The sequence below is a fragment of the Cetorhinus maximus genome, chromosome 16 (assembly GCF_964194155.1).
Source record: "Cetorhinus maximus chromosome 16, sCetMax3.hap1.1, whole genome shotgun sequence".
NCBI classification, from domain to species: domain Eukaryota; kingdom Metazoa; phylum Chordata; class Chondrichthyes; order Lamniformes; family Cetorhinidae; genus Cetorhinus; species Cetorhinus maximus.
This window is the reverse complement of record NC_135894.1, coordinates 66,670,430-66,695,858: the sequence shown is the minus strand read 5'-3', so window position 1 is coordinate 66,695,858 and position 25,429 is coordinate 66,670,430. Positions and strand designations below refer to the sequence as shown.

The 25,429-nt window shown below is 39.8% G+C and overlaps 1 protein-coding gene and 1 pseudogene across 1 annotated transcript; one reads left to right on the top strand and one right to left on the bottom strand.

The window, feature by feature from the left end:
• Nucleotides 1–26: 26 nt before the first annotated feature.
• Nucleotides 27–20,517, top strand: rabl3 (RAB, member of RAS oncogene family-like 3). The gene is made up of 8 exons (XM_078559951.1): nt 27–257; nt 2,043–2,134; nt 9,141–9,270; nt 11,413–11,527; nt 12,423–12,573; nt 13,601–13,672; nt 15,453–15,491; nt 18,465–20,517. Exons 1-8 carry the CDS (start codon nt 212–214, stop codon nt 18,531–18,533), a joined length of 714 nt encoding a protein of 237 aa, XP_078416077.1. The 5' UTR covers nt 27–211; the 3' UTR covers nt 18,534–20,517.
• LOC144691649 (small EDRK-rich factor 2 pseudogene) lies at nt 17,848–18,126 on the bottom strand (annotated as a pseudogene).
• Nucleotides 20,518–25,429: the final 4,912 nt, after the last annotated feature.

Genomic DNA, 25,429 nt, shown 5'->3' with positions numbered 1-25,429 from the left:
TGGATGGAGGGCTACGTCACGGCGCCGGCGCCTCGCGGAGTTTTGTTCTGGTGGAGGAGTCGGTCTGGGTTGTCGCTGTGACGGGCAAGCTATCAGCCACTCAGAGGGTGAAGGCTGGTCGATTCTTGTCTCCCTGCTCAGGAAATACTGTTTAAAACCTCACACGGCAATCCGAGGGTGTGGCTGGGGTTAAAGTGAAGGTGTTAGTGACATGGCGTCTTTGGAGCGAGTAAAGGTGTTGGTGTTGGGGGATTCAGGTAAAGGTTCAGACCCAGTTTACCTTCTAAGAGTGGCTCGGAGCAGGCCTGCAGGTGGTTACACATTGCCCATGGCAATTCCTCGAAAGGAACATTAAATGTATGAAGTTCCAGATTATTAAAAATTGATTATTCGGTTATGTCATCAATATATTGAAAATAGAGTTTTATCCACGATTATTACATATCCGGAACCATGCTCACTCGTTTTAGAACTGGAATTTGTTCAATAATAAATGCAACTTCGTATTTTAAGTGGATTTCTAATCTTTGTGACCCTCATATTGATTGGCAATATTGTTTTTTCTACGTTGGCAACCTTCTACATTAGTTTCACCTGTAATTTAGGCTCCTTTTTGACACTGGCTCTATAAACTGACCCATTGATGAGTGGTCCTGTCTGGGATATGGAAATATGCAGTGTTGGGTACTTGTACTGTACTCAGTTGTAAATTATTGATAGAATGATCCAAGCTGGTTAAATGTGAGATATGCAATGGAAACTAATTTTTATTGGCTTAATTTATTCAGAACAAAAAAAAAGACTTGCATTTATATAGTGCCTTCATTCACATCAAGACATCCCAAAGTTTTCACAGTCAGTAGTATGGTCTTGAGGTGTAGTCACCACTGTAATGCAGAAGAAGCATTATTCAGTCTGTATACAGCAAGCTCCCACAAACAGTACTGCACAAATAACTAAATAATCTGTTACCAAAGAATTGTTGAGCACCATGAATATGGATGAATTTTGAGGTCTTCCTAATGAACAAATCCAGCCATGCATCTCTTAACAATGTAATGTTCTGTGGACATAAATTCTCTCCCTTTATAACAAATAAAAATGACTAAACCTAATGTTAGCCTTGGTCTAGTCCTGGCATTCTCATCCATGAATCAGAAGGTTGATGGTTCAGGTCCCACTTCGGAGACTTCAGTGTAAAATCAAAGCTGAGGGAATGCAGTATTGGTGGAACTTCAATCTTTCAGATAAGATGTTTAAGCTTGTCTGCTTCTACAGGTGAATGTAAAAGATCCTATGGGACTGCCTATAGAAGAGTTGGGAGCTTCTTTTGGTGGCCTGTCCAACATTTATCACTCAACCAATACCACTGTTCATGTTTGCACTGCCCAAAGGCTAGTCCTTGGCTCATTATGTACTAATGCTTCACCCTGAACCATTTTCGTGGTTGTTTGCCACTCTCCAGGCGGGTCCCAAGTCTATCTCAGCTGGAATGGGAATAAAACCCATGCTGTTGGTGTTAACCACATGCTAGCCAACTGAGCTAACCAGCCCCCTTATAACCAATGCCACCAAAAACATCATTTGGTCATTATTAAGTTGTTGTTTATGTGAACTTGACTGGTGCTTCTCCTCAATTACAACAATGACTACACCTTAAATGGGCTCAAATTGGCTGTGAAGCTCTTTACCTGAGATATGAAAGGTTTTATATAAATACAAATTCTTCTAAATTTTTTCTTCACCACCACATTGGTATTCTGAATATTGATCTTTTAAATTTCTGCTATTTTTAAAAGCCAGACCTGTATTCATAATTACTTTTCTTGCAAACAGTGCCTAATGTACAGCTGGTTGCTAGTTAATGCTTTCATATCACTAGAATGCTGCATATGCTAGTAAAGTTTTTGCATGTAAGATGATTTTTACTTATTAGTCTGTGCGCATTATAGCACACAGTGCTGTTAATTTAATCTTTGGTTGTCAGCATTATCTTATTTTATTCCACTTCTGTTTTCAGTCTGATTCTTTTTATTTTCCAGGAGTTGGGAAATCATCTCTTGTCCACTTGTTGTGCCACAACCAGGTGTTGGGAAATCCATCTTGGACAGTTGGATGCTCAGTTGATGTGAGGGTATGTGTGAGAGAGGACAGTTTGTTCATAAATGTGAAAGTTGATTTTTTTTTTCAATTGGTTCATTGGGTGCAGTCCCTTACTTTTGTCAGAGGGAAAACAGACTTGATTCAAATATCCTAGGTGTAACTGAGAATTTGTACTAGCTGATTTCAATGTACTGGGAATATTCTTGGCTTGGACTATTTTGCTATTATGGAGTTAAAGAATGGATGAATGTTGGAGATTTTCCCTAACATCACTCAATTTGCATTCAGAAATTGGTTTAGGTTTAGAAGTCACTGAATAAAAGTGATAGGACCACTTTTTTCCTTCAACGCCCAACAATCTTTCCTGAATTATTTTTCTTACCCAAATAAAACCGCTTGCATTTAGTTTTCTAAGACAATGGATGTAAATCTAACTTTCAGATACAAACCATTTTTTATAAAATTAAGAAAGCAGATTGTTTAAAAATGGTGGAAGCAATGAAATGTGTCCAGTGCACTATGTATGCATACCTGAACACTGTGGATCACAAATACATTTGTACTATTAATCTTGTTAACACTTGAGCAGCATATTGTTGACTTTGAGAAGCATCTTAATACATCACACTCCATTGGCTGTGGAGAATGTCTAAGGCTAAATCTCATCTAGCATGGTTAAGCCTCAGCAGGAAATACTTTAGCGTGACCAAAAGAAGAAAGTTAGATAGGAGATTGTTACAAATGCAAAGTTTTATAAGATTTATATGTTTTGGCTGTCTTTAATTTAGGGTAAAATGGAGGCATGAAGGGGGTCATGTGAGCTATTCTGCTGACAACAAGCCTGGGTACTTGGTTGTTAAGGGGGGACCCAGGTTGTTTCACTGGGAAAAAGGTGCAAGATAGTCACACCTGTAAACAATGGCCCAAGCAGCTGTGCTAACAGTGGATAGACTGTTGGTCTCCAAGTCAAGGGGGTGTGCTTTAGGAATATCTGGTCTTGTAAATGGTTATACTTTAAACCACTTATTCAATTCCAAGATAGAATACAGCTGGGGGCAGAGGGGGGGTGGGGGGGGAAACAAGAAGATAGCTAATTAGCATTTCTACCTGGATACAAGGCCCATGTGGTTCAGAGTAGTTGAGAATGATCAGGCAGCTGAATCTGTGGTTTGAAGAAGGAGAATTTAAGTTTGTGGGGACTTTAGTTTTAGAACTTCCTGTATAGGATGGCAGAACTTCACCTAAACAGAACTTGCACCAGAAGATATATCTGAGTATGAATTTAAAATTAATAAACTCCCAGTACAGTGGAGAGATCTGCAATGGGGAGTTTTGAGGAGGAGTTAAGTATGATATGAAGAGTATGAAATAAAAGGCTCAATGAGTGGTGTGGGGAGAGAGGTAGTGATGGAGTAAAAGGAAAAGAGATACAGAGAAATAAGTGGGTCAAGCTTGCAGTGTTTATAGCAATATTGTGAATCATCAATTGGGTCTTGAGAACTAATGCGCTAATTAGATTCTAAGAATATGTTGTTGATCAACACCTGGCTGAGGTGAGACTAGAACTGATATTTTCCAAATTCAGATCTTCTTAGATAAAGAAGGGGAATGAAGTGGAGGAGTGAGTCTTTTGTAAAATTATAGATACAATCTGCTACCATCTTGGAAGTATACTATAGACTGCTGAATAGTGGAAAAGACAATCAGAATATGAGAGAGGCAATTTACAGTTTGCAGTAACAACAGTTGTAATAATTGCAACAATAACTACCTTAAGACTAATAAAACTATAATCTATGGTCAACAAGGAGAGCTTCTTTAAATTGTCGTGACTGTTTTTCCCTAATCAGTATATTGCGTGTTAAATAAGGAATTATACACTCTAGTAAAAGTACTACTGAAAGTAGAACACTTGGCAAATTAATTTCATGATAAAGAAAAAAAGTGTCAAAGTTAAAGGTGTTGAACTAGAAGTTGGGTATCAATGGTGGGAAAGAGGACATAGCACAGACTAATTGGTTTAAAAAAAAGCAGATGAAACTATGGATGAGAAGTAAGAAATATTTGAGTGTGTCAGGCAGAGATGCATGATTAAATAGAGAAGCTGTATAAACGAGAATGAAGATATAAAGAGGATAATTCGAAAGAAATACAAGAAGGAAAGTGAATATGAATGTTCAGCATAAAAGAAAGTGATAGAAGCTTTTATGTGTATATAAGTAAGAGGATAATTAAAGAAGGGATGATACTACTTTGGGGATGATGGGGAAAACTTCTACTGAAATGCAATAGCAAAATTGCTTGACAAATATTTTACCTCTGTTTTTATAGAGCAAGATGAATGTGGGACTTCAGGAATAGTTAAAGCAAATGTGGGCAAGACAGTAAAGGAGATAAATAATAAATGGATCATGCTGAAAGTAGAAAACTCATTACTTGGGTAGGCTGAAAGCTTTGAGAAGTTAATAGCCAAATATTGTTTACACTGTTTGGGAAATCAGGAGAAAGAGATACAAATTTGAGGTCATCACTGGAAGCCATTGGAAATAGTTTGTCTTTATTTATTCTTTCTAAATCCTTCATGATTATAAGTGCCTCTATTCAATCTTCTCTTACTTAGCCTTCTCTGCTCTAAAGTGAACAATCCCAACTTTTCCAGCCTATCTATAAAACAATCCATTCGTGAAACTATTCCAATAAATCTCTTCTGTACCCTCATCAAAGCCTTCACATCATTCGGCAAGTCTTGGGTCCAGAATTGGACACAGTACTCCAGCTGGGGCTGAACTAGTGCTTTTATATAGGTTTAGCATAATTTCCTGGCTTTTGTATTCTATGTCTTCATTTGTTGTTGGATTTATTGACCCCCTTGTTAATATTTCCTACATAATCAAAGATTGTGCACCATCATCCCAGGTATCTCCCTCCTTTTGTGCTCCCCTGCCTTAAAATTATGCCATTTAGAATGCAGTGCCTCTCCTTATTCTTCCTACCAAATGTATTGCCTTATATTTTTGTGTTGAATTTGACCTGCCATATATCCTCCCATTCCACCAGCCTACCTGTACCAGCTTGGAGTCTATTACTATCTTACTCATTCTACTATGCTTCATGGTTTTATGTCATCAAATTTTGAAATGGTGTCCTGCACCTGCAAGCCCAAGTCAATAATATGCATTAAAAACAGTAATGAACCCAAGGAACTCCACTGTATACCACCCATGGACTTCAGTTTTGCTAACAAGCCTAATATGTGGTTCATTTGAAAGTCCATATACGCAACAATAACTGCACTTCCCTTATCCCCCTTATCAAAATTTCTTTACCAAGTTTGTCAAACACGACTTTCCTTTAATAGGTTTGTGCTGGATGTCCTTCATTCGTTAGTCCCCCAAGTAGAGTTAATTTTCTTTTCAGAGGTTTTTTAAAAACTTCCCCATCTCCAATGTTAAACTGATTGTTTGCAATTGCCAGGTTTACCTTCTCCCCTACTTTGAACAGGGGTGTAACATTTGCAATCCTCCAGCCTTTTATTTAAGGATAAATATTTGACAACATTTTCTAAATCTGACAAGTTTTTGCACAATTATTTTACTGTAGTTAACTATAAATTGTTTGCTAAAGAATGGATACATGCATGCTACTGCTACACCAGTATCTCATGGAGTTTTCATTTTTTAAAAATTGTGATAGTGATACTGGCCATGCTGGCTGATTTTAATTTTCGTTCATGGGATGTGGGTGTCACTGGCTAGGCCAGCATTTAATGCCCATCGCTAATTGCCCTTGAGAAGGTGGTGGAGAGCTGCGTTCTTGAGCCGCTGCAGTCCTTGCGGTGTAGGTACACTCACAGTGCTGTTAGGAAGGAAGTTCCAAAATTTTGACCCAGCAACAGTGGAAGAATAGTGACATAGTTCCAAGCCAGGATCGTTGAGACTTGGAGGGGAACTTGCAGGTAGTGGTGTCCCCATGCATCCGCATACCCTTTTCCTTATGGATGTAGAGGTCGCAGATTTGGAAGGTGCTGTCGAAGAAGCCTTGGTAAGTTGCAGCCGTGCTCTTGTGGATGGTACACATTGCTGCCACTGTGCATCGGTGGTGCGGGGAGTGAATATTTAAGATGGTAGCTGGCGTGCCAATCAAGTGGGCTGCTTTGTCCTGCATGGTGTCCAGCTTTTTGGGTATTCTTGGAGCTGCGCTCATCCAGGCAAGTGGAGAGTCTTCCATCACACTGTTGACTTGTGTTTTGTAGATGGTGGACAGGCTTTGGGGAGTCAGGAGATGAGCTAATCTCGACCAAACTCGCAGCCTCTGACCTGCTCTTGCACTTATATGGCTGGTCCAGTTTGGTTCCTGGTCAATGGTAACCCCCGGGATGTTGATAGTGGGGGATTCAGTGATGGTAATGACATGAATGCTAAGGAGAAGTAGTTTGATTTTCTCCTGTGGGAGATGGTCATTGCCTAGCACTTGTGTGGCGTGAATGTTACTTGCTGCTTATCAGCCCAGCCTGAATATTGTCCAGGTCTTGCTGCATATGGACACAGACTGCTTCAGTATCAGAGGAGTCACAGAAGGTACTGAACATTGTGCAATCATCTGCAAATATCCCACTCTGACTTTATGATGGAAGGAAGGTCTTTGAAACAGCTGAAGATGGTTGGGCCTAGGACACTACCCTGAGGAACTCCTGCATTCATGTCCTGTGACTGAGATGATTGACCAGCAACAACCACAACCATCTTCCTTTGTGCTAGGTATGACTCCAACCAGCGGAGAGTTTTCCCTCGACCCCATTGACTTCAGTTTTGCTAGGGGTCCTTGAAGCCACACTCAGTCAAATCCAGCTTTGATGTCAAGGGCAGTCACTCTCACCTCAGCTCTGGAGTTCAGCTCTTTGTTCATGTTTAAACCGAGGCTGTAATGAGGTCAGGAGCTGAGTGACCCTGGCAGAACCCAAAATGAGCATCAGTGAACAGGTTATTACCTAGTAAGTTGCTTGATAGCACTGGTGATGACCCCTCCCTTCATTTTACTGATGATCGAGAATAGACTGATGGGGCAGTAAGTGGCCGGGTTGGATTTGTCCTGCTTTTTGTGTATAGGACATACCTGGGCAATTTTCCACATTGCCGGTGGATGCCATTCTTGTAGCTGTACTGGAATGGCTTGGCTAGGGGTGCAGCTAGGTTTGGAGCACACTGTCTTCAGTATTATTGCCGGAATGTTGTCACAGCCCATAGCCTTTGCAGTATCCAATGCCTTCAACTGTTTCTTGATATCACATGTAGTGAATCGAATTGGCTAAAGTCTGGCTGGGGACCTCTGGAGGAGGCTGGGATGAATCATGCACTCGGCATTTCTGGCTGAAGGTGACTGCAAATGCTTCAGCCTTGTCTTTTACCCTGATGTGCTGGGCTTGGCCATCATTGAGGATGGATATATTTGTGGCAACGCCTCCTCCAGTTAGTTGTTTAATTGTCCACCAGCACTCACAACTGGATGGAACAGGACTGCAGAGCTTAGATCGGATCCATTGGTTGTGGGATCGCTGAGCTCTATTGCATGCTGAAGACTTGTGCTTCAGAACTTGCCATGCCCCTAGCCAAGCTGTTCCAGTAGAGCTACAACACTGGCATCTACCCGACTATTTGGAAAATTGCCCAGGTACGTCCTGTACACACAAAGCAGGACAAATCCAACCCAGCCAATTACCGCCCCATCAGTCTACTCTCGATCATCAGTAAAGTCATGGAAGGGGTCATCAACAGTGTTATTAAGAAGCACTTGCTTAGCAATAACCTGCTCGCTGACACCTATGGACAAAAGAGCTGAACTCCCGAGGTGAGGTGAGAGTGACTGTCCTTGGCATCAAGAGCCCTAGCAAAACTGGAGTCGATGGGAATTGGAGAAAACGCTCCACTGTTGGAGTCATACCTAGTACAAAGCAAGATGGTTGTGGTTGTTAGAGGTCAGTCATCACCCCTTGACATTCGATGGCATTACATTCACTGAATCCCCCACTAGCAACATCCCGGCGGTTACCATTGACCAGAAACTGAACTAGACTAGCCATATAAATACTGTTGCTACGAGATCAGGTCAGAGGCTAGGAATTCTATGACGAGTAATTTACCTCCTGCCTCCCCAAAACCTGTCCACCATCCACAAGGCACAAGTCAGGAGTATGGTGGAATACTCCCCATTTGCCTGGATGAGTGCAGCTCCCACAACACTCAAGAAGCTTGACACCGTCCAGGACAAAGCCCACTTGTTTGGCACCACATCCGCAAACATTCACTCCCTCCACCACCAACACACAGTAGCAGCAGTGCGTACCATCTACAAGATACACTGCAGCAATTCACCAAGGCTCCTTAGACACCACATTCCAAGCCCACAACCAGTATCATCTAGAAGGGCAAGGGCAGCAGATAGATGGGAACACCACCACCTGGAAGTTCCCCTCCAACTCACTCATCATCCTGGCTTGGAAATATATTGCCATTCCTTCATTGTTGTTGGGTCAAAATCCTGGGACTCCCTTCCTAAAAGCACTGTGGGTATTCCTACACCACATGGACTGCAACGGTTTAAGATGGCAGCTCACCACCACCTTCTCAAGGGCAACCAGGGATGGGCAATAAATGCTGGCCCAGCCAGCGAAGCCCACATCCCATGAATGAATTTAAAAAATGCTGCCTCTGATGTTTGGCATGTGTTGTAGCTGCACCAAGTTGACACCTTATTTTTGGGTATCTGCTCCTGGCCTGCCTTCCTGCACTCTTCATTGAACCAGGGTTGATCCCCTGGCTTGATGGTAATGGTAGAGGTTAGAGTGGGGGATATGCCAGGCCACAAGATTACAGATTATGGTTATATACAATTCTGCTACTGTTGAAGGTCCACAGTGTCTCTTGGATGCCCAGTTTTGAGTTGCTGGATCTGTTTGAAATCTATCCCATTTGTTTCAATAACTACAGGAATTGGTGGCTTTTGTGGAGTTTGTATACATTTTGTTTCTCTCTTTATCTCAGGTTCATGACTATAAAGAAGGCACCCCAGCTGAGAAAACTTACTACATTGAACTGTGGGATGTTGGTGGATCTGTGGGCAATGCCAGCAGTATTAAAAGTACTAGAGCTGTATTTTACAACTCTGTGAATGGTATGGACACTACTTTTGCTATTGTGTTTTTGTCTGTAATTATGTGTAAACCTAGTCCTTTTTTAATACGTTTCTTAAATGTTTTTCCTTAAAATTATAGAATGTTGCAGTAAAGGAACAGGTAATACAGTCCATCAAATCTGTGCTAGTGTTTCGCTCTCTTGCTTCAAGAGCAACTACCTATAAGCCTTTTAAAATTCATGGACTCTATCAACTTGTAACTTGTGCCTAGACCAAACGTTTCCTACAATACCATATAGAAAATACTCCTATGTTACATTTCAGTCCTATTTTTCAAATCATATAGTGATGCAGCTATTTTATATTATTTTAACATTGATCGTAAGTGATCCTTTACTATGTATTTTGGATTTTAATCTTTTTCGATGTTAGTTCAAATCAGGATTGTTTTCTTTTGTCCTAAAATGCAATATGGACCATTCACTTATGTAAATGTTTTGAGATGTCTTATACTCGTACTTTTTGGACATACAAAACTTGTGTGTGACACTTTTCTTAAAAATAGATTAAACAGAAAAAATGAATGCAATTTTCTGCTGGTTCTTATAAAACTTAACTGATGTAAGGATTTCCTTAAGTGAAGAAAGATAATTTATATTTACTTAGCATGTTGTCATGTACTTGAGATTTCCAAAGTGCTTCACATCCATAAGATATGTTGTCACTGTAATTAACCCCCAGTTTACCCTTGGACAGCATTGCAATTAAACCATGTGGTGTTAAAAGAACATGGTAGGTAACACATGCTGGCACTTTACAACAGAACAGTATATTGTGCATTGCCTGATATGATGCCTTCATGAAACAATACATCTTCTAACTTAATGTAATCAATTTCACAGAGGTTCTACTAGTTTCAATATTTTCTACATCAAGTCAGTTCACATTTGGATTTTGATTTTGTTTAATGCAGATCTTCATTTCATCCTGTTATCAGTTGATATTCTTTTACAAAAAAAATGATTGGATTGTGTAAACACTCCCTAATAGACCACACATTGTTGTAATTTACCCAGCGTGAGTATATAAGAGCATTATACATACAAAAGTATGTATGAAGTTTGTAATTAAACATGTATTTAGAGATGTCTTGAAAAACTTCACACTACAAATATACAGCTGTGAGTGGGTGTTTCTGACATTTGCCTTTAGAAGCACTGGCAATTTAGTGCAATTAGTAGCATTCTCATTTCTAAATCAGCAGGTTGAGAGTTTGAGCCCCACACCAGCATCAGGAAACACAATCTAGGCTGACGGTGAGGGAGTGTTTTATTCTTGGAGATACAGTATTTTTGTTCTAATAATTTAATATCCTAATGCAAAGGTGTATAACACAAGGTCAAACTAGCAACAGCTGAAAATTATCACCTAATTTGGATTTAAAAAAATATTTTTTCATGGGACATGGGCATTGCTGGCAGGGTCAGCATTTGTTGCCCATTCTAATTGCCATTGAGAAGGTGAGGTGGTAATGGGTCGCCACCTTGAACCTCTGCAGTCCATGTGGTGTAGGTACAACTACAGTGTTGTTAGAAAAGGAATTGTAGGTTTTTGGCCCAGTGGCATTGAAGGAACAGCGACATGGTTCCAAATCAGGATGATGCCTGGCTTTGAAGGGAAACTTACAGGGGGCGGTATTCCCGTCTGTCTGCTGGTAGAGGTCAAGGATTTGGGAGGTGCTGACGAAGAAGGCTTGGCAAGTTGCTACAGTGCATCTTGTATATGGCACATACTGCTGCCACTTGTGCACCAATGGTGGAGTGAGTGAATGTTTTAGGTGGTGGTTGGGGTGCTGATCAAGCAGCTGCTTTGTCCAGGATGGTGTTGAGCTTCTTGATTATTGTTGCAGTGGCACTTATCCAGGCAAGTAGAGAGTATTCTACCACACTCCTGACTTGCGCCTTGTAGATGGCGGACAGGCTTTAGGAAGTCATTACTTTTTTTGTATTTTTTCTTTCTGTTGCAATATTGATGAGATTAACATGGACTTTCTATTGGAAAGTCCCATCCTTCTGCATGGTTAGCCCAACAATAGCATTATAACTGCATGGCAGGAGCAGTCAAATGGTTTTATTTTTATAAATATGATCTTTTCTGTTTATCTTTTGTTTGTTCTTAAAGGTGTAATATTAGTGCATGACTGTACGAACAAAAAGTCATCCCAGAATCTGTATCGGTGGTCATTAGAAGCTTTAAATAAGGACTCCTCTCCAACTGGAGTCATAGTAACGAATGGGTAAGTCGTGCTTTCATTTATTTTTTACTGTCTGCAAGCAGTAGCAATACACTTACTGGAATATTCTTTTTGTTAACTTAAGAGTTTTAAGTATGTACTATATTACATTCAACTAAAATATGATAAATAGTTAACAGGAAATACCTATAAATGACTAGGTTGATCTCCTGTAGTGTTGCACATCTGTAATCATGATTAAATTGAATTTTTCATGTTCAAGGGAAAACGAACCTAAGGGATGGGAAGAGGGAGGCAGAATGGCATGGAGTTGGGAGTGCGGAAGTGGGGAAAGGAGGGAGGCAGGTGTAGAAAAAGGGTAGAGGTGGAGGAAGGAGTGGAGAGTGGGACATTGTAGAGGGTAACATTCAGTGGATTGCATCCCTCACCTGGGAAATCCTGTCATTGCAAGGGGTGAGGAAAGCCAATGATCAAAAACTTTAGACAGCAGGGGCAAATGGTAAAAGGAGTGAATTCTGATCAGTGGGGTATGGGAATTGAGGCATGGAAGCCATTCATTTAGGGGAGGAGAATACTAATGAAGTGGAGGGGGAGAGATGAGTTTGGTGGGTGATTACTTTTGAAGGGGGAAATAAAGCTGGGTAGGCGTAGCCTCTGAGGGGAAACTGCAGCAAGTGGAGGAGGTGGGTGGTGGGGGTATTGGAAGAAGGGATTTGCAACCAATGAGAGTGTTAAAATGGGAATTGCAGTGATATAATAGAGAAAATGCAAGGTGAACAAAAACCAATTTGAGCTAGATCAGATGCAGAAACAGCCTAGTGCAATTCATGACTTGTTTCACAATTCCTACTCTACCAAAAATAAAAGTTGATTTGATGCAATTGCAAGTTTTATATGGGTTGTGTAGAAGTCAAAAGTCAATCTTTTTTTCCCAAAGGGACTATGATCGTGAACAGTTTGCAGATAACCAGATTCCATTATTGGTGATTGGTACTAAGTTGGACCAAATTCATGAAACTAAAAGGAATGAGGTTTTGACAAGGACTGCATTCTTGGCAGAGGACTTCAATGCTGAAGAAATTAACCTGGTACATGCTTTTTAGCCCTATGATTCAAATTTATTAAAGCAAAATTTACTTCTACTAGAGCAGAGCTTCTTATAGGAATGAAGATAGATTTAGAAAATTATTCTACTATATCAAGTTTACATTTGATGATTAGTGTAATTATTATACAATCTGGATGGACTGGGCCAAATTAGATCTCAAACCTTGTGTCCAAGAAAGCTATAATGGTTTGGTCTACGGTCATGCTCTGATGATTTAGTGTGAAGATAAAGGGTTAATTTTGATTTCTTAATAACTGCTTCCATTACATGAAAAAGTCTCAAGTTTAAAATTTAACTATCTCAAATATAATTAAAAAGCATTCCAACACAATATCATGTTTTTATTCATATTTTTCAGCCAAGACCATCCATGTACACGTGTCTATTTCCAAGCAGGGTGATCACTGGATAGTGTTTTGTACAAGAGACTCTGTTTGATTTTTACTCCTTCTCAATTCGCAGACCCTGAGGCCAACTCCAGAGCCTCCACCCAAACCATGGGTTTGTGTCATTCGTGATCTGCATAACTGTGTACCATATCATGGGGTGCATCAGGACAGCCTTAGCTGTCAGCCATTTTACATAAAGATGGATTTATATGAATGTTGAATTAATATATTAGAAATGCAGTAGTATCTTATTTCATAATAGGTCTCCAAATAGTAAAGAACTGTAATTCTCTAAGTGATCCCAAAGAAATTCAGTGTTACAAAAATGGGAATTGGGAATATGATGTGACCCAATCTACATAAAGTTGAATAATTACTGGCAGCATCTGTAGAGAGAGAAAGAGTTAATGTTTCAGGTCCATGACCTTACATGAGAACCCTGATGTAAGCTCCTTGACCTGAAACATTAACCCTTTCTCCACAGATGCAGTCAGATCTGCTGAGTATTTCCAGTATTTCTGTTACATTTCAGATTTCCAGCATTTTCAGTATTTTGCTTTTGCTTAAATAATTACTATTGGATTGCTCTCTTATTGACTTTTCTACTGCTTGCCCTAGGATTGTACCAATCCACGGTATTTGGCTGCAGGATCTTCCAATGCTGTGAAACTGAGCCGATTTTTTGATAAAGTAGGTTTTTACGATCTTGCTGTATCTAACCTTGTAATTCCTTTGTATCACATGAATAATCAATGAATTGAAATTCTCAATGAGCAGTTACCATTTGCCAGATGTTCTAATAAAATCATACAATGCTCTTGGGAAGTCTCAGCCTTGAGAACCTCAATTATTGAAATAATATGATGGGAACTTAATTTTTGAATTATGATGCATGGACTATTTTATAACTGCATTCAATATTGGGAAGATCAAAACCATTGTCTGGCCCCTGCCACAAACTCCCTGGGCACTAAATCTAGACCTCTCCCTGGCAACTGTCTGAGGCTGAACCTGAATCTACCCTGGACCTACTCTGCTGGTAGTGATTTTTTTAAAAATAGAATATTATTAAATCTCTGCACACGACAAAGATCTTGTTGCCATTAACAAGTACAATCTAGTGGTAACTTTTGCTTCTTCCATCTTTTAACAGCACTTCAGAAATATTTTGAGATTTGTTCAGGGCAAGTCTACAGAAATTAAGAATTCCAAAACCTGTCAGTAGTGGAGTTGGCAAAATTGCCACTTATCTGTCACTGCCTTTTCTTGAACTTGATTTGTTTTGGGGGTGAGGGTGGATGGTGAAAAGTTACCCCTAATAGTTAGTTTTATTGTAACTATGCTTGTTAATATTGAAATGTAAAACTGTACAGTGGGTCCTGGTATTTAGATTGTGTCAAGTTCTGAATGGATCTGCAGCAAGGACCTAATACCTATGTTATTGTCAGAGAATCTGATTAAGAGTTTAATTGTGTTCTTACAAAAAGTGTGAATGAAATAAGCTCTTCATTTTAAACTCTTGTGCATTTTGAAATATTGAGGTGGGTTCACTCTATATACACTGGTACACTGCAAATTGCTCTTATTTGCAAAACTGCTGTACCTTAGATCCTATTGGCCTGGATTTGTGGTCAGCGTTGAAGAAAGGGCATTTGCTGCTGACTGCAAAGAAAGCTGCTATTAAGATCTAGTGATCTCTGTGACCTGGTTTACTCCTTTCCTGGTGGCATTTTAAAGGGGATGTTTTTGTGTGCAGCAGCAGTGCTGTCACTAAACGGGTAAGGAGCCAATCACATTGAAGTATTCATGCACCACGAGCCAGGAGGTTAAAAACACTTCACATCCTTTACTTTTAAATTTTCAGACAGTGAAACAAATGATTTTGATTGGAATAAGATAGAAGCTAAAATAAAGATAAACTTTTTTAAAATAATATGGATTTTTTCAATATGGAGAAATTTGACAGCCTATTTTATATATATATATATATATATATATATATATGTGTGTGTGTGTGTGTGTGTGTGTGTGTGTGTGTGTGTGTGTGTGTGTGTGTGTGTGTGTGTGTATACATATATATATTCTGGATATTGATCATTGTAGCAAGTGAATAGCTCATGTCTTCTCAAACTATCACTTTCACTGCACCAATGACTTGATTTAAAAATGAAAAATGTAGAAATGTGGAGGATTTGTTGTCATATATGATCCTGCATCAAATCACTTACTGTGCTCAATATACTATCATTTTACTGTAACGCAAAATGTATTACTTCCTGGGTGAGAGAGAGTACAATGAGGATAAGTGTTTATCCAGCTAGTAAATATCTTAATTACACGCTTCAAACAATCTTCTGAAACTCTGTCAAAAGATGCTGAATCATCTTTGTTCTCAAGTGGTTGCAGCACATATGTCTTGCTCTATCACTGTCATGAATGTAATAATAATTGTTCTGCTTTGTATTTTCAGGTAATAGAAAAGAGGTATTTTTCACGTGATGGTAATCAGGTTTGTACATCTTTAAATTTATGTTTTTTCTCCCAAACCAGACTCTACTTACTCTGTTTCTCCCCCCAATCTAGTGGTTTGGATAAGAAAATCAATGAGCACCAACCTCAGGATCAATTCAATCTCTGCTCAGCATGATTTTTCAGAGCAGAACTTCAGCAATGTACCTCAGCTTCAGAAGAACATCGCCTGCTCAGTCATATTCCCTGCTTTGGCTCACCTAGTAGCACATTTGCCTATATGCCAGAAGGTTGTTGGCTGAATGCACACTCCAGGATTTGAACACTCAATCTTGCCTCATACTTCAACGCAGTACTCAATGAGAGTTGCATTGTTGGAGGTACCTTCTTTCTGAGGCATATTCAGGTGAAGTAAAATATCTTGTGGCATTCTTCAAAGAAAATCAATTCTTCAGATATGCTGGCCATCATCTTTTTATCCAACCAAAATACATTAACTAGTCCCTCTTCTCGTTTGCTGTTTGTGGAATCTTATGTGCAGATTGACAGCTGTCTTTGCCTACATAACAATACTTCTAAAGTAATTCTTTAGATATGAAGCACCCAAAAGATAAGGTGATATACAAATGCAAGTTCTGACTATTCTTCCCAGTGAGATTTTTCCATTTTCTCTAATCAATTAAATTACAGAATAGCTGATAAAGTTGACTAATGGTTTTGCCTGTGTCCCTGGAAACTGGATTGATATTACCCAATTAATTTCACCTGGGGACCTTGCAATTACAGGAGATTCAGTTTAATGCAAGTCCCAAAGATTAAGGACCAGTATGCAGTGCACTGCTGCAATATATTTTACATGCTAATAAAACCACAATCTATTTTAGTTTCTGATTTTTATTTTAAAGTCAATTATAAAGTACCATTCTTTCCATATCACTCTTTTCCCCCTTTCTTGTCCTACTTCTTTCCAGCCGTTATAAAACTGCTTGGTGGGACAACAATTTCTGAAATACACAATTCAAATTGGGGTGTTTGTCAAAGTACTAGTTGTCAGTGCTAGGGACTTGTATTCAGTGCCAACATCAGGCACTCCCAGATCAGATGCAATACAGACCAGAAATACAGTAAAGTTCCCTGAGCTGTGCCCCAACAATATGCGCAAACCCAGATCAGTGCTTTTTTCACTTTGCAGTCGACTTTTTAATGGTGAAATTTGTAGCTATGTTCCCGTTGCAAGTTAACTTGCTGAGACCAGCAATCTGGATATAAAATTGACCAATAACTCAGGAAATCCTCACTAATTCTTCTATCTCAGCAGCTGAACCAATATATTACCTGAATAGATGTTTGATGTTGATAATTTAATAACTACCAACTTTCAACAATGCTGATTTCATTTTTTTTGTCTTATTTCTAAGGCTATTTCTGTATCTTAGCCTTTTGCATTCATCAAGGAAGGGTGCATGGTTTGTTGATTTTATTGATTATATGCTGATATCTTATTTGGACAGACAAATAATGTGATGTAGGGCATCCTCTCCTTCAGTAATTGTGAGCAGGTGCTTGCAAGATGTCCAGCATGCCCCAGTGCAGGACACCAGAGCTGAGGGTACTGGGAAACTACATAGAAACTACAGGCAAGTCTCATTGGGCTTTAAATTGAAGATTTCCTCATCATATAATTTGAACAACTTAATTTTTTGAGTTTAGTGATATTGATCACTCTTGTGAACCTGCTTAGATTCCCTATGAATCAAAATGTGCCTTCATTTGCCCAGTAGCTAGTTGACTGTAGCAAGGTCTAGGGGTTGATCAGAAAAACCTTGACATGTTGCTCTGTCTTACTGAATACAGAAACATTTAAAAACTCTATCAGACCAAAGCTTAAGCCTTAAACTATTAAAGAAAGCTGGTCAAAGGTTAATCAAGGGAAAGAGCAGTGCTCAATATCTTATTTACAATAATTTCTGTGTTTCCTTATAATGTGACTGAAACACCTGAGCCTAAGAAAAAAATGCCATATTCCCTTCTATGGTGCTGTAATAATTATCTTTAAGAGCAGGGGAGCTTGGTCTGGTGTCTTAGCCAATATATATACATCTCAATCGTAATCATTCAAAAAAAAAATTCTGGGTATTATGGAAGGTTTGCACAGATTAACTGCTGCATTTTCTACATTACAACATTGACTACACTGTAAAGTGCATTGAGACATCTGTGGGTCATGAAAGACGCTATATAAATACAAGTCTGACTTTTGTTCTTTCCTCTCCTGCTCTGCTGCTCTCCACCCCCGGAGGCAAAACTGTTATACTCACCAGTCAGCCCTTCCTGTAATTTCAATTCCCATACCGCTTCTGGTTTGAGTAGTGTCTCCACTTACCAGGCAAGTTCAATATTTTGAAGACAAAGCCATGTTGCTCGTCAAATGTACCCATCCAGGAAAGTTAGGCAGAGTACCATGGGTGTGAACCTTAGTTTGAAGTTACTGCATTAGCTCCCACAGGTGCTGCAGAATTTTTATTTGCTTTTTGTTTCTGCTGCATTATTTCAGCATCCTTCTGCTTTCTGGCTGCAGCAGATAAACCATCATCCTTTCTTTCCCGTTTATTTTGCTCACTTGATTTTTTTGCATTTTTCTGACAAGCAAGTTCTCATTGATTACCATGGGTCATCTGTCTCCACGACAGCCGAATCCACTCCTGCAAACCACCCCTGGCGCCGCAACCTGCAAGTTCAGCTCGTTCTTGCACAGGTGTGTAAAGTGCTTGAACAGTGGCAGTGCTGCACCATGGCTGAATTATTAGCCCCAGAGTTACTAAAAGAGAAAAATCTTTTTTTGCCAAAATATGTGATTGCGTGAAGCAGAAGCCTCTGCATAGAAGAATTTTTCCATTTACAACCCCAACACATCAAGTCAAGTTTTGATAATTGGGTCTGGGAACTGAGTTCGGATTGCATGATATAGGGAGAATCCTACAATCGTAATTTTTTAAAAATTACATAATTTCAGATTCCTGGTTTTGCTGACCGAAAGCGATTTGGAGCAACAGGCACATTGAAGGTTCTTCATTATGATTAAGAAGAATGGTCATGTTTTGTGCAGAATGGTGGCAAAAGGCTTCTGCTCAACTCTCAACATCACACACTGTACAGTTAAATATTTTAGAGAGAGAATTTCTTTTAAGGAATGGCTTACTACTTTTGCTTTTCCTAAAAGAAAGCAAAAATTGATCAGTATGAGGATGCTTGAAAGCTATATTGCTCAAAAGATACAGGTTTCAAATATCCTCCAGTCTGTAAATTACACTTCATGAAATAATGTATATTTAGTATGGTGAGAACATTGTAGCAATCAAATGAACAGCAATATGAAATGATATGCAGTATAAAGATTGAATTCAAATTATCCAATAAGATTGAGCTGTGGAAGCTTTTATGCCGTTATGCAAATCTGAAGATGAACACAAATTTAGCTTTTGTCCAGTAAATGTTCTAAACCCTTTCATGCCTTAAGTTTCATTTGCAAAAGTTAATGTGCGTCTGAAGTATCTGAGCTTGAGTATTTATCGAGAATTGTCTAGAGACCTCTTCAGTCATAATTCCCAGGGACTAGTGACACTCAAAATACATGTTCCTCAGGTGTTTGTAGGCTGAGAAAGAGGGGTAAACATTTATTAGAGATCTCTAATAAGCAGCCAAAGCTTTTTAAAGTGGTGGATTCAACACTGTTTGAAGCGTGCTGTATGTAAACATGTGCACAAATATAGTTTTAAATCTTGCCTTGGGCAATAGACAATCATTCAATCAGCTAACTGCCTTCTTAGAAACAGAGCACAACATCATCTGAAGTAATTGTTCTTCCTAAGGAACAGAGTGTCTCCAAAATTATGTTTGCGAATTGCCAGTGTTTTAAATGGCCTGTAAGTTAGCACCTGTTGCCATTACTTTGTGATTTCAGAAAATTTCAGAAACACAGACAAAAGCATACCTAATGAATTTCTTTTACCCTTGAGTTAGTGTATTTTTAGCTGCTTTACCCAATTACCATACTTCCATTCTTGCTTGAAGGTGTTTGACTATGGGGAGTAAACAATCACCATTAGAGCTGCGTTATCAGTAAGGTACTGTTGAAGGGCAACACTGGTCCTTATTATTTATAAATATTTCTTTTCCAACACCACATCTAGTTGCTATAAAACACTCCACCTATCCCTGTGACTAAAACGGCGGACAGATAGGTTTGACCATTGAATTATAGAATGGTCACACCACAGAAGGTGGTCATTTGGCCTGTCATGTCCATGTGGGCTCTGTTTTATCTTGTTCGTGTTTTATGTTAGACAATGGATAATTAAAGCTACCAGATCTCCAAAACATGTAATGGTTCCTTGAGTACAAAAGTAATATTTGGGTAATAAAAACAGTAAATGCTGGAAAAACTCAGCAAGTCTGACAGCATCTGTGGAGAGAGAAACAGAAGCTGGGATTTTCCAGCCCTGTCGTGGTGGGAGCCGCTGTGGGAGATTTGGCAGCCCAGCCAAAAGTCCCTTGACTTTCAGTGGGATTGGACGATCCTGGCGGCGGACAGGGCTGGAAAATCCCACCCAGAGTTAATGTTTCGAGTTCATATGTATGAAACGTTAACTCTGTTTCTCTTTCCACAGATGCTGCCAGACCTGCTGAGTTTTTCCATCGTTTCCTGTTTTTTTTTCAGACTTCCAACATCTGCAGTACTTTGCTTTTACTTTAGTAATATTTAGGTACCCATGTTTTGAAGCCTCATACCAATAATTCAACTTGTATGTTTAATGGGGAACCTCTGTTTCTCTGTAGTTACATAAATTGTATTGTGCAGTTTTGTTGTTGACTACGTACACTTGCTAAAGTTTCTCTTGTAAAACCAGGTATAAATGTTTATTGTAAATGTATTTATAATGCCTCCTAGAAATTGCTTTGAATTCACAGGGTGAAGAACTGAGGCATTCTATTTCTAAAGCTTGAATATGATTTTGAATTCATAATTTACAAAAAAAAATTAAAACTGGATGCTTGTTTTTGTAACAGCTCATTGTAAGAGAATTATTTATTAAATATAATTTACATTCTGTAGTTCTATAATTTGTTGAAAATCGATGCTGACTTAAAATGATATAGTTTGAAAGTTGCAAAAGATAGTTGAAACAAGGTAAGTTTATTGGAGGAATGAATAGCTAAACACGAGATTTTTTTGTATGTGGTATATTTGCTGAGAATGAAACATTTTCCATTTCAGCTACCCAGTATTAGTGTCAAACATTCCTAGGTCAGGTGGCAAGACAAGGCTACAATCCCATGCAGTTTTGAATGCTCTTCTGAAAGAATGCAAAATAGTTAATCTGATACTCCCCATGTTTCTCTTTCACCACACACCCCCACACCCTTATTTGTGACCGCCAGGGATGATTATTTTTAATCATGTCCACATTTAACAGTTGAAAGAGCATTGTTAACAGAAGCATGAAATGACTGCTTTATTCTTTCAGCATCATATTTTTGTTGAACTTGGTATTCTCAGAGGAATGAGAACAAAACAGCTGCAAAACAGCAGATCTTCTGTTTCTGAAGCATCATTAAAGCTAAATTTATTAAACTAGATAAATTACAACAAAGTAATTTGTATTTTACTATCTATAATGCACTGGATGCAAACCAATATTGAAAAATTGGTTAGCCACTTTTTGGAAACCTGTTTTGACAAAAATGGATATAAAACAATGAATGACCTCTACTTAACACTGATTTGAGCTATACTAAATTAGTCTGAAAAATTCTTAGGAGATTAGAGTATGCCAGAAACAGGCAACTCTGATTCCCAAGTCATTATACAAGCAGATCATAATTACAGCTAGAGAGACCAAGAATATATAGGAATCACCTAAAGGATGAGGTCTGTTGATATCTCATCTGCAAGGGAGTTAAGTATTATGGGAGACGGGCAGGAAAGTGGAGTTAAGGCCACAATCAGATCAGCCATGATCTTTTTAAATGGTGGAGCAGGTTTGATGAACTATTTCTTATGAGCTTATGCTCTGATCTAAGATACAATCTCTACCTCTGGGAAATGAGTAAATAAATAAAGCTATTTAAAGGACAGTATGGAAAATAATGTCTTGGAATGGTCTTAAAATAAACCTAACAAAATTATTGCATACAATGTTCTTAAAGCCCTCTCCCCTGCCCCCTCCAACCACACCAACAATGTGCAAGGAGGCCATCCATTCAACTCTTGCCCTTGCTCACTAAGTCAAGGATCCCCCCCACTGACCCACCAATGAACGTATTATATTTCTTTAGTCTTTTTCCCCTATGTCCTCTTATGCCCTCTGAGCTCCTCTTCTCCATGAGATGCACTTCCTGCTCTTTCAGCCCCATTACCACTAAATTGCTGACCATCCAAATTCAATTCCTGATGGCAGTTTATGTTGTAAACAGTTCCCTCTCTTTCCCCCTCTTAAATCTGCCATCATCTCCAACACCTCTATCCTTAAGGTCTCACTTCCAACATCCCTTTCCTCTTTCCTTTTTCCTTGTCCCTTCCCAAATTCAGAAACCATGGTCACAGTCATTAATGTCATTCCCCTATGATTGTGATCCTGGTGTACTGTTCCTCCTCTTGTCTTCAACCTTTGATGCAATTGACCTACAGCTAATTGAGACTGCCCTTGCCTAGTTCAACTCTTAATCATCCAGTTGTAACAAAGTATCTCCTGCAATGGCTTCTTTCCTGACCCAACATCATTGCCTTAGGAGCCCCCCCACCCCAGGATCTATGTTTTGCTTTTCCTATTATTCACCTACATGCCCTGCCGTATCATCCAAAGACCACACTTATAGTCGCCAACCTAATCTCCAATTATCTCCTTTGGTTTGGTGTTAATCCTACTGATGAAAATACAGAAAAAACCAACTAGAAAATGAAAATAAATCAGTTTCCAATAAATTTTGTAAGCACCAATCTGCTTTTAAGATGCCAACTCATGAAGACTAAGTCAGGCTAAACAACATTCATTCATTTTGTGTGGATTAATCAAAAGTGGTAAAATCTGATAATAGTTCAGATTGAATAAAATTAGTCCCCACTGATCAACAGCCTAACCTCCAAATGATGTAAGCATCTATTTGGCCACAAAATGTAGCATGCGGCAAGTCAATTGCAATAAACATTTCACTAGAAAGGTTCAATGCTGCAATGAGACTTCACAAAACTTAGCTCTTGTGTTCCAATGACCCCAAATGGCATAGAGGGAATTGGAATTCTCATTTTGTAAGGTTTTATTATCCTGACAATGTGAGATTGATGAATTTTTCTTCTAATGCAAAATAAATAATCAAATAATTGAATGGTTACAGCACAGAGGGAGGCTATATGGCCCATCATGTCTGTGCTGGCTCTCTGGAGAAGCAATTCACCTCGTGTCATTCACCTGTCTTTTCCCCATAGCCCTGCACATTTTCCCTTTCCTGATTCAATCCAATTTCTTTTTGAATGCCTCGATTGAACTTGCCTCCACGACACTTAGGCAGTGCATTCCAGAACGGAGAGTCTCCAAAGCAGCTACACGAATGAAAGTGCTGTAGGGAGGAACACCATTGTTTGCAAATACTGGGATGAATTTTCCCAGCCATTTGGAGATGGCTGTTCGGGAGGGTTGGCAATATGGTGGGGGAAAGTGTTGGAAGGGACCCAATGTCTTCCCATCACCATGGTAAATTGCCAGTAGTGGAATATCTGTGGCATAGGTGACTAATTGAGAGACTGAATTGCCCAATTAAGGGCCATTTCCCACATCTGATGGTAAAAGTGACTACCCTTGACATCAGGGCAGCATCTGCGGCATCAAGGAGCCCTAGCAAAACTGGAGTCAATGGGAATCAGGGGGAAAACTCTCCATTGGTTGGAGTCATACCCAGCACAAAGAAAGATGGTTGTTGGAGGTCAGTCATCTCAGCTCCAGGACATCACTGCAGGAGTTCCTCAGGGTAGTGTCCTCGGCCCAACCATCTTCAGCTGCTTCATCAATGACCTTCCTTCCATCATAAGGTCAGACGTGGGGATGTTCGCTGATAATTGCACAATGTTCACCATTCACAACTCCTCAGATACTGAAACAGTCCATGTCCAATTACAGCAAGACCTGGACAATATCCAGGCTTGGGCTGACAAGTGGCAAGTAACATTCACGCCACACAAATGTCAGGCAATGACCATCTCCACAAGTGAGAATCCAACTATCACCCCTTTATGTTCAATGGCATTACCATCACTGAATCCCCCACTATCAACATCCTGGGGGGGTTACCATTGACCAGAAACTGAACTGGACTAGCCATATAAATACTGTGGCTACAAGAGCAAGTCAAAGGCTAGGAATCGTGCGATGAGTAACCCACCTCCTGACTCCCCAAAGCCTGTCCACCATCTACAAGAGTGATGGAATACTCCCCACTTGCCTGGATGAGTGCAGCTCCCACAACACTCAAGAAGCTTGACGCCATCCAGGGCAAAGCAGCCTGCTTGATTGGCACCACATCCACAAACATTCACTCCCTCCACCATCGACACACCATAGCAGCAGTGTGTATCACCTACAAGATGCATTGTAGGAATTCACCAAGGCTCCTTAGACAGCACCTTCTAAATCCATGGCCACTACCATCTAGAAGGGCAAGGGCAGCAGATAGATGGGAACACCACTGCCTGGAATTTCCCCTCCAAGTCACTCACCATCCTGACTTGGAAGTATATCGCTATTCCTTCACTGTCGCTGGGTCAAAATCCTGGAACTCCCTTCCTAACAGCACTGTGGGTGTAACAACATCACATGGACTGCAGCGGTTCAAAGAGGTAGCTCACCACCACCTTCTCAAGGGCAATTATGGATGGGCAATAAATGCTGTCCGAGCCGGCGAAACCCACATCCCATGAATGAATTAAAAAAAAAAACTTTTCCTGCATCTGGAGGCCCACTGGAGTGGGGGGAGACCACCAGCTAAACTCTGGCTGCCTCTCAGCTGCTTCCCGGGGGAACCCTCCTTTATGGTCACTCCATGGCCCAGCAATGTCTGCCCCTGTGGTTACAGCGCCACTGATGGATGGCACATCCCTCCTGATCCTCAGTACCTGCTTTCCTGACATTGACAGTTCAAAAATAATTTACATGCTCTTCAAAGACGCCTCAACATGGAGGTGCCCTCTCATCTTTCAGCCTCAGCAGTGGCCACTGTTTACAGTGGTGCTGTTGAGGCTGCTGGTTCTCTGGTTGGACCGGCAGCTCTGGGAGGTGGTGACGGGCCACCATTCTTGGTTGAACTGCAGTCCCAAAAGCAGCCTGTTAATTGGCTGCCACTGGTAAAATGCCACCCTTGGTCCTGTCACCTGCCAGAGCGGGGTTGGCTCCCGCTTTCAGTCCTGACAGCGGACTTCATCCTCCTCCAAACAATTCAACCCACTGAAACATCATTTTATCCCCTTAAGGATAATAGATAGCATCCAGGAGTAGATTTAAATCCTTTCCCCATCTAATGTAGAGGTTACATTTGGTTTTCTCGCAATCTATGACTAGGTCTGCATTTGATTTTCTGGTATTCTACAAGGAAGGTTTATACATTGTCTACACTTCAAGCAAAAGGCTTTACAATAACAACTGCTATTTATATAGTGCCTCTAAAAAATTTAAAAGATCTCAAAATGCTTCACGGAAAAGGGTCTTAAAGAAAGAGGTGCAGTAATTATAATTTTATAATGTCCCTTTAAGAATAATACTTGTTAAGGAAGATCACATGATCTATAGTAATCAATAGGAGAGTAGCGCGGGCTAGATGTAGAGTTGGAGTTGAAAGCACAAGTGTGGTTGCTGCTGAGTATATTGTAAATAAACTTAATGTTTCCACCCAAGAAGTATCTGAAGATCAACTCTATCATTAATAGTACAACTC

What these genes read in the sequence shown, in the direction of transcription:
- rabl3 (XM_078559951.1), top strand. Translation starts at nt 212, where the DNA reads ATGGCGTCTTTGGAGCGAGTAAAGGTGTTGGTGTTGGGGGATTCAG. An exon ending in TGAGCCGATTTTTTGATAAA is followed by an intron (nt 13,673 to 15,452) that starts GTAGGTTTTTAC and finishes TTGTATTTTCAG; the next exon opens with GTAATAGAAAAGAGGTATTT. An exon ending in TTTCACGTGATGGTAATCAG is followed by an intron (nt 15,492 to 18,464) that starts GTTTGTACATCT and finishes ACATAATTTCAG; the next exon opens with ATTCCTGGTTTTGCTGACCG.